General features: G+C 39.0%; 1 protein-coding gene across 3 annotated transcripts in view; it reads left to right on the top strand.

Annotated features, from left to right (window-relative positions):
* CECR2 (cat eye syndrome chromosome region, candidate 2) overlaps window positions 1–14,156 on the top strand; it is a 57,775-nt gene that overhangs the window by 965 nt on the left and 42,654 nt on the right. For 2 of the 3 annotated variants that reach the window (XM_014529929.1, XM_014529928.1), the window contains exons 1-4: window positions 4,926–5,059; window positions 6,268–6,372; window positions 9,792–9,841; window positions 10,603–10,763. In XM_014529929.1, coding sequence (XP_014385415.1) covers window positions 5,004–5,059; window positions 6,268–6,372; window positions 9,792–9,841; window positions 10,603–10,763 — 372 coding nt within the window. In that variant the 5' untranslated portion in view covers window positions 4,926–5,003. Of the gene's footprint in view, window positions 1–2,509; window positions 2,694–4,919; window positions 5,060–6,267; window positions 6,373–9,791; window positions 9,842–10,602; window positions 10,764–14,156 lie in introns of those variants that run through there. The other variant, XM_014529930.1, reaches the window with a different exon arrangement.

Here is a 14,156-nt window from a genome sequence, read left to right as displayed (position 1 = left end):
TATATAAAAGGCTAAGTGTCCATCTTTCCGACCGTTAGCTATGTTGCACACTGACCACCAGGGGGCAGACGCTCAACACAGGAGCTGCCATGATGCGCACTGGCCATTTAAAAATAAATAAAGGCAACATGGACCTGGTGCCGACAAACCAACACTTGGCTTCCCCCAAGTGGAACACAGGCCCCACCACCACCCTGGAGCAACACCCCACCAAATTGCAGCCAACGCTGCCAAGACCCCATGGCACAAAATGTGGCCCACAGCCCAGCCCGGAAGTGGTGGCTGTGGGTGCCGGGTAATGATGTCACATAGCAATGCCCAGCTTCCTCTCCCTAGCGACTAGCCTCCTTGGAGTTTCTTCTGCCCAGGAACCCGATTTGCATTATAGCCAGGTGCAAACATTTTACAGTTTAACCAAACGTATGTGAAGCATTTTCCCATGCCTCATCTCATTTGATCCTCACAGAAGTCCTGGAGTAGGTAGATAGGAGACTCAGTAGAATCCTATTTTCTTTTCATTAGCCGGAAAACAGAGATTTAGAAACTTGACCCAACTGAAAAGAAGTAAGAAATGGTGGAACTTGAAAATGACTTCAGGTTTTCTCACTGCTCAGAATATAGTCAAACACTGCTGCAGTTAAATATTTTACCCTTTGTTCTCCCTGCGTGATCTACAATAATAATCTGCTTCATGTTGATATTTACTGCTGTGTTGCTGACAATTACCTGAAAGAGAAGTTGGGGTCCTTCACTGGGCTGGAAAAATTTTAGTTAAATCAGAAAGCAGGTCTAATTAAGCAAGTTTATTCTATATCTATAAAAGGTTAAGTTGACTCGCGCATGCACGATACATATAAAGCTAACGCTGGTGCTAGTTGCATGCATGTGTTTCCATCTGTCATTGTCGATTGTGAATTTGGTTGACACTTCCATTGTAGAGAAAGGGCGAATAGCAATATTAAAATATTTCTTCTAATTAATTTTCTTTCATTGTGCACCAATCTGTGCACCAGGACACTAGTAGATTTATATAAGAAGTTATATTTATATACAAGGAGAATGATCACTTTTTGGCTAAGATCAAGTGTATGTACAAGGAAAATGAATTGTCTTAAATTATAAACTGTCAAGTATCTCGTGGTAAGGTGGTATGGAGATGCCAAGAAAACTGTTAGCGAAAGTAATACAATTGAAACTGAGTAGGATAAATGTGCTATTGGAAAGGAATATCAAACATGCAATTCTTTGGGATAGGTAGAGGCTTTCAGGCAGATTGTAGGCACAAAGAACAACACTGTACATTTACAGTGTTTGTTGGGTTAGTATGTTTGTGCTTCCATTGCCTCGCACTGGAATATGAAAGTTCTCCCTGGCCTGGCCCAGCCTGTCTCCTGCCACTTTCTCCACTGAAGCTATCATTCTGGTGAAATGATCTCAATGTCATAGATACCTCATTTTATTTTACTCTAGGAAAAACATGCCTTGTTGTTTGAGGTGCTTGGTGTGCATTAGGAATTCTAGAAAGTATGTGGTAGATAAAGGAATTTATTACCAAAGAGATATTGTCATCTTCATACTCCTCGATACCAAAAAAATACCCCATTTTATTTTCAAATTCATCATTGCCACACTATCAGCTTTTTACCACCAGTTTGAACTGCACTTTGTCCAGCTAGGGCTGACATATAATTCTTGTAAGACATCTTTGCTTAGTGAGAAAAAAAATTTTAAATCAAGCATTAAGTGACATTATAACCAGATTCATTAATTGGAGTGTAGAATAACCATGTGACAAACACTTTATTAGGTACTTATCAAAATACAGAGAATTTCCAATCAAACTCTAACTGAAAAAAAATTTAGATTGCCATCAAGCTGCCTTAAATGTTTCCTATAGTTTTTCTAAGCCATTTTCAGAATTTAGAATATAGTATTTTATAATATGCCCTAAAATTTATGTATAACAGAATATAAAATTATAGTTGCACATTGGAGTAGATACTTGTATTCTAGAGAGGTATTATTCATCTTTGCATTTTAACCTGAAATATAATTAATTAGGCAAGGCAGACATTGAGTTTCCTTTTTGTTTGTCATCTAAGTCGTAGACCTGATTTTGAAGTGGCATCCAAACTCTGTAGTCTCTTTATCTGTACAAGCAAAGGTAAGACTGTTGGCCTCAGTTTCACAATCCATATCATTGATTAGTAAACTTTTACCTATTTTATCAGAATGTGCTGTCAGTGGTCTAAAATAAAACTATCTACTCTGTGAGAAACTCTTAACATATTTATTTTCTTTGGAATTTGTCAATATAAAGTCCAAATAGATAGTATAATAACATGAGGCTTCAGAAAGGGACTTTCGGACCCTTCCTGTTACTGCCTCTTCATTTTCTGCTTTCTATTTAAGATTTGTCAGCTGTCAAACGACCAGCTCTCTTTCCCCTGCCCTACCTACTCTCTGTATTTTATATTAATGTATTTTTGTATCGGGGCCATCTGGCTAGGCCTCAGACATTCCACAGCTACCTAGAGGACATCATTAACTACCGCTGGGAACTAGAGGAAGGGAAACCCAACCCGCTGAGAGAAGCCAGTTTCCAAGACCTGCCTCTTCGTACGCGTGTGGAGATCCTACACCGCCTCTGTGATTACCGGCTAGATGCAGATGATGTCTTCGATCTTCTCAAGGTGCTTAACTGGCAAGCCCTAGCCCTAGAGCAGCAATTTTCAACCTTTTCATCTCATGGCACACTAAAATTTCTCAGCACACCAAAAAATACATTTTTGTCTGATCTGACCAAAAAATAGGTATGATTTTGATAAATTCACATAGAATGGGTATTAATAGCTGTTGTCCTTTTTTTTTTTTTTTTAATGATCTAAGGCAGTGGTCGGCAAACTGCGGCTCACGAGCCACATGCGGCTCTTTGGCCCCTTGAGTGTGGCCACGAAGTTTCAATCGCACTGTATGTGCGTGCCCGCACATGGTATTTTGTGGAAGAGCCACACTCAAGGGGCCGCAGTTTGCCGACCACTGATCTAAGGGAAAAGAGGTCATTGCCCCTATCTAAATAGTCAGGTATTTCATGTTTTAAAATTCTTGCAACACCAGTTGAAAATCGCTGCCCTAGACGAAGAAAAACACCAACATGTTTCCTAAAGTCTGAAATTTGATTTAACATAATTAAAATATTGAAAGTCGAAGACTTTAACACGTTTATGCAAGTGAAGTTTGTCCCTACATGTTTTTATACACATTATAAAAAAAGTGCTAGAGAAGGAAGGTATAGTTCTTCGCTCCCCCTTATTCTATTGTTATCTATTTAGAAGTCTGTCTCAGATTGGGAGGGTGTAGACTATTGCTTTTCATTCATAGGAAGGTCAATTTCTAATCCTGTTCAGTTAGAAATGATCAAATATATTGATGACTTCTCAGTTCAGCCCTACTCATGTACATGATATAAAAATCATTGTGCAATTTAGCACAGTCTACTGAAAACTCAAGGACTTTAATAGCAATGACCCTGGGGTAAAGTGGGTACTGTAGTTTATGATAGATCTACAATAGAGGATCATGTGAGACACCTTTCATACAGCAGATTCTGCTCTGTTGTAATTGTCTTTTCTTTTATGGATGCACACATAAAATAAGTCAAGCCAAATATATAATGCTAGAGGCCCAATGCACGAAATTCATGCAAAAGTGGGCCTTCCTTCCCCCAGTTGCCGGGACCTGGGCTTCCCTCTGGCTGCCGGCACCCCGGACCCGGGCTTCCCTCGCAGAAGGAGGCCCTGCCCACCCGCCGCAGCCTGCCTGTCAGTGGCCTGAGCCTCCCTCTACAGCAGTGGCTCTTAACCTTCCTAATGCCGCTACCCTTTAATACAGTTCCTCATGTTGTGGTGACCCCCAACCATAAAATTATTTTCATTGCTACTTCATAACTGTAATTTTGCTACTGTTATGCATCGTAATGTAAATATCTGATATGCAGGATGTATTTTCATTGTTACAAATTGAACATAATTAAAGCATAGTGTTTAATCACAAAAACAATATGTAATTATATATGTGTTTTCTGATGGTCTTAGGCAACCCCTGTGAAAGGGTCATTCGACCCCCAAAGGGGTCGTGACCCATGGGTTGAGAACAGCTGCTCTACAGGGTGATCATGGGGTGATGGCTGGGCCCCCGACCAATTGCATCACACCCACCTTGACTGGCCTGGCACCAGTGAGTGTCATAGTGTGGTCCCGGATGGTCATTCCGCTGTTCAACTGTTTGGTCAATTTGCATATTATGCTTTTATTATAAAGGACTAGAGGCCCGGTGCATGAAATTCGTGCACGGGGAGGGTGAGGGTGGGAGGGGCGTCACTCAGCCCAACCTGCAGCCTCTCCAATCCAGGAGCCCTCAGGGGATGTCCTACTGACGGCTTAGGCCCGCTCCCCGTGGTTCTCTGCTCTCTGCGGGGCCTGCCTGCTCCACACCATGGCGATGGGCAAAGCAGGCCCTGCTGGGCGCTGCCTGCGGGCCGCGCTTGCCTGCTCCAGGTCGCCACACCGATGCCTGCTGGGCTCACATTGCTGGGGTGACGCTGCCAGCGTCCTGCCCCGGCTGCTATGGGCACCACCATCTTTGTCACTGAGTGGCGGTTAATTTGCATATTACTCTTTCATTAGATAGGGTGTTCATCAAAATTCCTTTTGATTTCTTTTTTGTAGATGAAATGGGAGCAGTGATGGGGATGGGAAGCATTCTATGTGTATTTCATATGCCCTGATTGAATATTACTTAGGTACTTGGGCATGTTTAAATATAAGGTATATCTGAGTATAAATTTGGAATCCTCATTAAGTTTTCTCCTCTTTTGTTCCCCATATCCCCAAACCTCTTTTTCCTGTTCTTGAACCTAGGGTCTAGATGCAGACAGTCTCCGTGTGGAGCCATTAGGTGAAGATAATTCTGGGGCACTATATTGGTATTTCTATGGAACTCGAATGTACAAGGAGGACCCAATACAAGGAAAATCCAACAGAGAACTCTCTTTGAGAAGGTACATTGTTTAAGATCAGAGCTTTGGTAGCTAGTGTACAGAGATGTCATTAAAACTAAATGCATCAGCAGCACTATTTTTTTTTCTTATTAAGGAATTAATTATGACAGCACACCTGCAAAGAGATAAAAAGGGAGTTGTTTCATACAGAAATAAAAAGGAATTGAACTGTAGCCACTAATAGCAAGTGGTGAAATCTGTTTTGCTGTGAGGTTTCTGAGGAGCACCACTTCCCTTATCAGAGACTGTTCTATACAGCAGGTTCTTAGCAGTACAGTCATTTCACTGCCATTGTTTTCCTCTTTTGTACTCAATGTCTGAACCATAGTCTTACTAACTACTCTTAACACATTTCATACCGCATAGAAATCTCTAAGACATACGCCAGGGACTGCACATTTTTGGGCAAACTGCACGTTATTTAAATCATCATAACTACAGATCATAATGCACTTTAGGTGTTGTTTTTCAATAATTATAACATTTTTATTTACAAAAACAATTAAACAATTAAAGTTCCTAGTACTTTTTTAACGTATGGTACTGCGTAAAACATTTTCTAAAAGCGCCAGGAACTTGAAGACGAAGACTATTCGAATGACCAAAATACAATGTAACTGCAATGCTTTATGGGTTCGTGCAATTATATAGTTTTTCGTAGATTGACCTGCACGGTTTCCACCAATGAGATCGCTTCATTCGATGTGGACAAGACAGTGTGTTGACATCTAAGGTCCATAACAGATGGCGCGTGAAAAACAAGAAAACTCGTGAGCGCTTAACAGATGGCGCGCGAAACACGAGAAAGCTCGTGAGCAGTACGAAAGGTGTTAAATGAGGAAGAGTCCTTTCCATAGCATCCTGTAATGATGCTACCATCTTTTCTTATTGCTGGGAGCAGTGCTCACTATTAGGAAAGTGTTAGGTCTTACTCAGATTTTAATATTGTAAAATGTCAGTTTTCCTTGATTCAATATTCTAATGGAAGATTGGACGTCACCCTGCCCTTTCCCTATGATGGCTGTATTTAACACGTTAAGCGCCCAGTCAGTCACCAGTGACTGACACTATACTTTCCATCTGGAAGACAAAACAGGCTGGGCGCTTAACATGTTAATCTATTTCAGTAGCCTCATGGCTAGGAAAGCTGTACTTACAATACATCAGTACTATGATAAAACATTTCTATTTAATATGCTGTTTCTTAGGGAAAGTGAAGGACAAAAAAATGGCTCAGGTATTCTTGGGAAAACAGGAAAAAGAAGAGGAAGACCCCCCAAACGGAAGAAACTACAGGAGGAAATTATAGTGAGGTAAGACAATCTTGTTAGTCCTTGACGGTTTTAGATCCTCTTGCTGAAAGGAACCTATTTTCACTTGTTCCTCATGCCATGAGAAGGACATGGGACCTAAATGATGGAGACCTGGATCAGAATCCTCATGGAATTATAAGTGTGTACTAGGAAATCAGAAACCCTAGCTGCATGACCTCTAGCAAGTTACCTATTTTCTAAGCCTATTGTTTTATTGGACAGTGGACGTACTAATAGGAATGATGATTAACTTGAAGTAGACAATGAATGTGACAGTGTAACAGTTTGAAAAACTATGCTCATTCAGTATGTATTAACTTCTAAAAAATTTGTTGTGTCACACATTTTTATAGGAACATGGAGCAAATTAATTCTGTGATTGTGTTAATAATCAGCATTTTAATAGACATATCTTATATAAGTTTAGGGTTAGTTCTTTCCCATTAGGGAGATTTTAGTAGCAAACCTGCTTTGTTTTGTTTAGAATTCAATTTCCTAAAATAAAGGCAAGTTATTAAACATGTTTTAAAGTATTTTATATTTAATTTTAGCAAAGAAAAAGAGATTCTGTTACATTTGGGAATTTTTAGAGGCCTGGTGCACGAAATTCGTGTGGGGGTGGTGGGGTGTCCCTTCAGCCCAGCCTTCACCCTCTCCAATCCAGGACCCCTTGGGGGATGTCTGCAGGGATTGGACCTAAACTGGCAGTCAGACATCCCTCTCACAATCCTGGACCGCTGGCTTCTAGCTGCCCCCCCTGCCAGCCTGATCACCCCTAACCGCCTCTGCCTGCTGGCCTGATCTCCCCTAACTGTACCCCCTGCCAGCCTGGTCGCCCCACGCAGCCTGCTGTTCAGTCATTTGGTTGTCCCTCACTACCCCGCCTGCTGGCCTAGTCGCCCCACTCAGCCTGCTGTTTGGTCATTCGTCCGGTTGTTTCGGTCATGACAGCCCCTGGCTTTTTATATATTAGGATGTCATTATCTTTTCGGAAATTGCAGCATGTGAATCTTAGTGAAGGGTTTTCAGAATCTGACCTATACTGTGTAAATATACTTAAGGATCATATCTGTTATTATACACCTGTGGAAGTTAGGTCGTATTCTTAAAAACGAATGACACGTCAATCTGCTCATTCCCTCTAAATTTTAGCATTGATAAATAATCTAAATGCTTGAAGTAAGCCAGATTTTTTACTGTGTTATTTATTAACCACTAAAAAGTATTTCTAGGAATCAGATTATGAATAAAACTATCAGAATTTGATTTTATTTTACATTTAAGAATCAGTATTCTGCTTAACTTTCCAGAAATTAGACCACAGATTGCAGCTTTCCTTCCACAGTGTTTCTGAGAAATGTCCTATAATTATGTTCTGTACACACAACATCTGTTTCTGGATTTTGTTAGCAATCTATACCTCCTTAAGTATTCAAAAAGCTGCTTCATATCTATCTCCATTTCTCTATAAGTGAAATTAAAGTACCTTAGTGTTAGGAATACAGTAAACCCTCAATTTTGCACACCTCAATTTAATGGACTTTGGATTTAATGGACAAAATTTCCAGTCCGTATGTCATATGTGAAAATTAACACCTTGTTAATTTTAAAATGCTTTTAACCAAGACTTGCCACAGGTTATTTTTGTTGTTGTTATTAATTCACTAGGTTTTTTTGTGTGTGCTTTTTTTTAACTGATTTCACAGAGAAGAAGGGAGAGAGGGAGAAAGAGATAGAAACTTAGATGAGAGAGAATCATCAATTGGCTGCCTCCTACATGCCCTCCACTGGGAATACAGCCCACAATTTGGGCATGTGCCCTGGCTTGGAATTGGACTGTGACCTCCTGTTTCATATGTTGATGCTCAACCACTGAGCCAGGGCTTCACTGTTATTTTTAACAGATTTTCGCGAACAGGCCATATTTTGAAAAAAACACTTTAGTAATTTTGCCAACATAATAAGTATTACATATCTACAAGTATAGTCTACATTTAAATCCAAGAGTCACCTCTTATAAACAATGTTCAACAAATGAATAGCACGTGGTCACACCACATCTCGCAGGTAATTGGTTCTGTTGTCACTTGGTGTGACTTTCTGCAGCAGTTTCTACTTGTACCATGGATGTTCCCACATGCACTAAGCCACGCCCCAGCCACGTGCATTTGTTTACTCGCAGTGACTGGTGAATACAGCATTTATTGGATCGCTTCAGTATAAATTTAAAATTACAGTTATACATATAGAAAACTGAAATTAAACTTTCCATACATAGTTAATTTTAATTATACAAATGTGTCTACATTAGTTAAAACAGGTAAACTAAACTAATTTGTCAATTTTTAACATACACATTCAGAAAACCTACTTTATTATATAACGAACTTTCGGCTTTAATGGACAGTCCTCACCCAAATTAGTCCATTATATTGAGGTTTTACTGTTTAGAATCTTTTATCAAGCATACATAGACTTGTGCCTCTAACAGTGATTTTATTCTTGATAGCTCTATATTTAAATATTTTTATATTAAATAATATTTAAAATTCAGTTCCTCAGTCACATCAGCCACAGAACATTTAAGTGCTCTGTGGCCACGTGTGGCTCATGGCTACCAAATTGACAAACAATATAGCACATTTTTATTCGCACAGAAAGTTCTGTGGAACAATATGTCTAGTATGACTCAGGGTACAAATAATTATGATCCTTAACACTCATGCTGAACATTTTCACATTTTAGAATTTTAATGCCCATCATCCCTGTAAGGTCAGCATATTAACAACTCCATTTTATAGAAACATTAATTAATTTTCACAAGGTCATGGTTAGTGCCAAGTCTTGTTCTTAACCTATGTCCTTAACCTCTACCTTATATGAGGCTAAATTTAAATATAGGATTGGCAAAAGGAGGTTTACAGTTGTTAATATGTGAAACACAGTTAATTCTTGTATTATTATTTATTAATTATTTATTTGTATTACAACTGCAAACCTATTTTTGCCCACCCTTGTATGCCGTATCTTCAGTGTAGCTTTGAGTTAAGGGAGGACAACATTGGAATCTTTATACTTCTTTTTTTCTTGGTATTTAACTGTTAACACTTTATAGTTCTTTTTTTCCCCCTCTTGGTATTTAACTGTTAACACTCCTCTATTTGATATTTTTTGATGTTTTAAAAGTTAATATTTTTCTATGATTGATGTTACCATGACAATGAGTCCCTATGTCAGTTTTTTCTCTCTATTCCAATACATCTACATCCTAGTATTCATTTTTTCAGTAGTCATTTCTTATAACCTTACCCTCTTGATACACACACACACACACACACACACACATTTAGTTGGATCTACCTGATAGGGGAAATAACAGTTTTGAACATGTCTGTTTAATTGTTAATCTCTTTTTCAGTGAGAAGCAGGACAAAAATTCCATGGCATCTGAGCCACAGACAAGAAATGGTAATGACCTCTGCTGGAGTTTTTGGAAAGGATTAAGTCAATGCAATTTATTTGTATTGTGATGGGGATTCTCATTTTCCAGAGTCATACACCGCAGTTAAGATTATTGCAGTACCATCTAACTAGCCTTGTTGCCCTTCAGTTCTCTCTTCCTTGTACTTTATTCTGTGCCCGTCTCTCCTGAAGGATAACTTTATATCAGGAGTAGTTCTTTTCACTTTTGCCCTGTTACCTGGCTTCAGTGTAATATCTACCCAAACATTTAGGTGAATGAGCAACTTCTGAAAGAGCAAGCAATCTTTTTAATGTAAAATGCTTTACTACATAAGAGAGTATACTGGTTTCCTATTGAGATTTCAATTTTGTAATCCAAATCGCATAATTTGGAGGAGAATATAAATTTAATAATAGTATCTTAATGTCTGTGAAATGGGGAAGACGCTGCAAAAGGTCAAATCAAAACTCTTTGCATAGGAAAAAATAAACATTTAAGCATTTCTACTATATTCACATCTACCCTATAAAGGTCACAAAAGTTATATTTATATTGCTTTTGGTCAGTATTCACTGTTAGCTGTAAACAGTGATAGTAACAGGAAAATCAAAAGTATACATTATCAATCTTCAAATTAAAAAGGAATAGGTCTTTTATTCTGATTTCCTGGTTTTGTTCATGAGCCAGAGTAAAAAAAAAATTGAGAATAAATAGGAAAAGAGGATTTATTTAATGAACCCATCCCTTTCTTTTTCCGGGTCCCAAGGGCCAGGTCAAGGCACTTGGTGGCTCCTGTGCCAAACAGAAGAAGAATGGAGACAGGTCACTGAGAGTTTTCGAGAGAGGACCTCCCTTCGAGAACGGCAGCTCTATAAGCTCCTCAGCGAGGATTTCCTACCCGAGATCTGCAACATGATTGCCCAGAAGGTATGCAAAGGAAAAGTATTCCTCCCCTCTGTATTAGGTGTAAAGCTTCATTGTTTTAAGGATTATTCATTAGAGCTTTTAATACATTCCACTGTCTCCTGGATGTGGTATGACCTTTATCCTTTCTTCTCTGGAATATTATAATGGGACCTCATGTCACTCATGGGCCTTGACTGTGGACAACATAATTTAATTCTCCTTATCCAAGAAGTCCTAAACCCTCCACACCCACCCCCTACTTCATTACTTAGAGTGGCTTTTCACAATCAGGAAACATTCCCTGAACCCTCAGGTGTGTCTCATATCACCCTCTGCATAACTCTCTATATATGCTTTTTTCCCCATCATCATCTTATTGTCTGTCTCTTTTCCCCTAAGCAACAATCTCTAACAAGTATTTGTCTTTGTATGTCCAGTGCCAGCTCTTTTTCCCAGCTCCATCTGAGCTGTATGCCCTCTTCTCCAACTTCAGGGCAAGTTGTAGTTTCATAAACCATACAGCCTATGTTTTCATGTATATGCATCCTAATTTCTGACTTTTGCAAACATCTTTTCCCCTCTACTTTCCTACCCATTCAAATACTTCTCTCCCAAAAACTCCACTTAAAGTCATTATTTCCTTGAGCTGTCCATTGCTCCTAGTCTTAGGATTGTCCTCCCTAACATGTTAATTCATCCCTTACTTAATTCCATTGTGAATTTAAGCTTCTTTAGATTAAGGACTATGTCCTACTCATCATTTCGACCCCCACAGCACCTAATGTAATGTCTTTCCGTGGTGGGTGCTCAGTAATAATTTGCTTTGCTTGTTTCATTTCCATAATTCTAATACATGTTAATAGAAGACAGAAAAAATTTGACAGCCTGCCAATAAAATAAGAAGAGAAAATATTTATAAATTACTAGGGGCCCAGTGCACGAATTCATGCACCTTGAAAGGAACTGTGGGCCACGAGGCTACAGCGGGCACAGGGGCGGGTCTCAGCCCATCCTCCGCATTCCCGCTGCCTTCACTCCCACACGCTGACAGCTCCAGCTCCACTTGCACCCACTGACAGCACAGAGCGATTGGGGCCAGCACCAGCAGCAGGTGCAAGCAGTGGCTGCTGCCCCAATCACCCTTCAGGAGCAGGGGGAGGTGGAGAAGCCCTCAGGGGCAATCGGACCGGAAGCCGTCACTTGCACCCACGGCTGCACCAGTCTGCATTCCCACCAGCAGTATACTACAGTTCCCTTTTCTTCACATCTTCACCAGTTATTTTTTAGTATATTTTTATTTATTTGAGAGGGGAAAGGAGAGGGAGAGAGAGCTAGAAACATCAATGATGAGAGAGAATCATTGATCGGCTGCCTCCTGCACACCCCCCACTGGGGATCAAGCCCGCAACCCTGGGCATGTGCCCTTGATCAGAATCAAACCCTTCAGTCCCCATGCCACACTCTATCCACTGACCCAAACAAGCTAGGGCTCATTTGTTGATTTGTTAATGGTAGCCATTCTGACAGGTGTGAGGTGATACCTCATTGTTGTTTTAATTTGCATCTCTCTGATGATCAGTGACTTTGAGCATTTTTTCATATGTCTCTTGGCCATCTGTATGTCCACTTTGGAGAATAGTCTATTTAGTCCTTTGCCCATTTTTTTATTGGATTGTTTGTCTTCCTTTTGTTAAGTTGCATGAGTTCCTTATATATTTTATATATTAACCCTTTATCCGATATATCATTGCCAAATATATTCTTCCATACCGTGGGCTCCCTTTTCATTTTGTTGATGGTTTCTTTTGCTGTGCAAAAGCTTTTTATTTTGATGTTGTCCTATTTATTTTCTCCTTAGTTTTCTTTGCTTTAGGAGATGTATCTGTAAACATATTGCTACAAGAGATGTCTGAGAATTTGCTGCCTATAGTTTCTTCTAGGATTTCTATTGTTTCACAACTTATATTTAAATCTTTTGTCCACTTCTGGTTTATTCTTGTGTATGGTATAAGTTGGTGGTCTAGTTGCATTTTTTTTTTTGCATATATCTGTCCAAGTTCTCAACACCATTTATTGAAGAGACTGTCTTGACTCCTTTGTCAAATATTAATTGAGCATAATGAGTTCTCCTGTACTGTCCCATTGATATATATGCCCATTCTTGTGCCAGGCAGTTTAAGTATAACTTGACATCTGGTATTGGGATTCCTCAACATTGTTCTTTCTCAAGATTGCTGAAAATATTCAGGGCCTTCTTTGGTTCCATATAAATTTTGGAGTATTTGTTCTAGATCTGTGAAATACGTCTTTGGTATTATAATAGGAATTGCATTGAATCTGTAGATTGCTTTGTGTAGTATGGACATTTTAATGATGTTAATTCTACCAGCCAATGAACACAGTATTTTCTTCCACTTGTTTTTGTCTTCCTCTATCTCTTTTTTCAACGTCCTGCAGTTTCCCAAGTACCAGCTTTTTACCTACTTGGTTAATTTTATTTGTAAGTTTCCTAATTTTTTCTGTTGCAGTGGTAAATGGAATTATTTATTTAGTTTCTCTTTCTGAGAATTCATTATTGGTATATAAAAATGCCATGGATTACTGGGGCTTAATTTGTATCCTGCTATGTTGCCAAATTCATTTATTAAATCTAGTCATTTTTTGATGGAGTCTTTAGGGTTTTCTATGTACAGAATCATGTCATCTGCGAATAATGAGAGCTTTACTTCCTCTTTTCCAGTTTGGATGCCTTTTATGTTTTCCTCTTGTCTGATCACTGTGACTAGGACTTCCAGTACCATGTTGAATAAAAGTGATGAAAGCAGACATCCCTGTCTTGTTCCTATTCTTAAGGGAAAAGGTTTTAGTTTTTGCCCACTTAGTATGATGTTTGCTGTAGGTTTCTCATATGTTGCCTTTATTATGTTGAGATATGATCCCGCTATTCACATTTTTCAGAGTTTTTATCAAAACTGGTTGTTGGATTTTGTTGAATGCTTTTTCTGCATCTATTGATATGATCATGTGATTGTTGTCTTTCAGTCTGTTTATGTGATGTAGCACGTTTATTGATTTAAGGATATTGTACCAGCCTTACATTCCTGGAATAAACCCCACTTGGTCATGCTGTATGATCTTTTTAATATATTGCTGGATACAATTTGCTAATATTTTGAGGATTTTAGCATCTATGTTCATCAGGGATATTGGCCGGTAATCTTCTTTCTTTATAGTGTCTTTATGTGGTTTTGGAATTAGGATAATGCTGGCCTCATAAAAAGAGTTTGGAAGTGTTCCTTGGACTTTTTGGAATAGTTTGAGGAGTATACATGTTAATTCTTTGAATGTTTGGTAAAACTCCTATGAGAAACCATCCAGACCAGAACTTTCGTTTGCTGGGAGTTTTTTTATATT

The sequence above is a fragment of the Myotis brandtii genome, unplaced genomic scaffold (assembly GCF_000412655.1).
Source record: "Myotis brandtii unplaced genomic scaffold, ASM41265v1 scaffold7, whole genome shotgun sequence".
Lineage (NCBI taxonomy): Eukaryota > Metazoa > Chordata > Mammalia > Chiroptera > Vespertilionidae > Myotis > Myotis brandtii.
The sequence above is the reverse complement of the archived record's forward strand: the minus strand, read 5'-3'. Positions and strand labels throughout refer to the sequence as shown.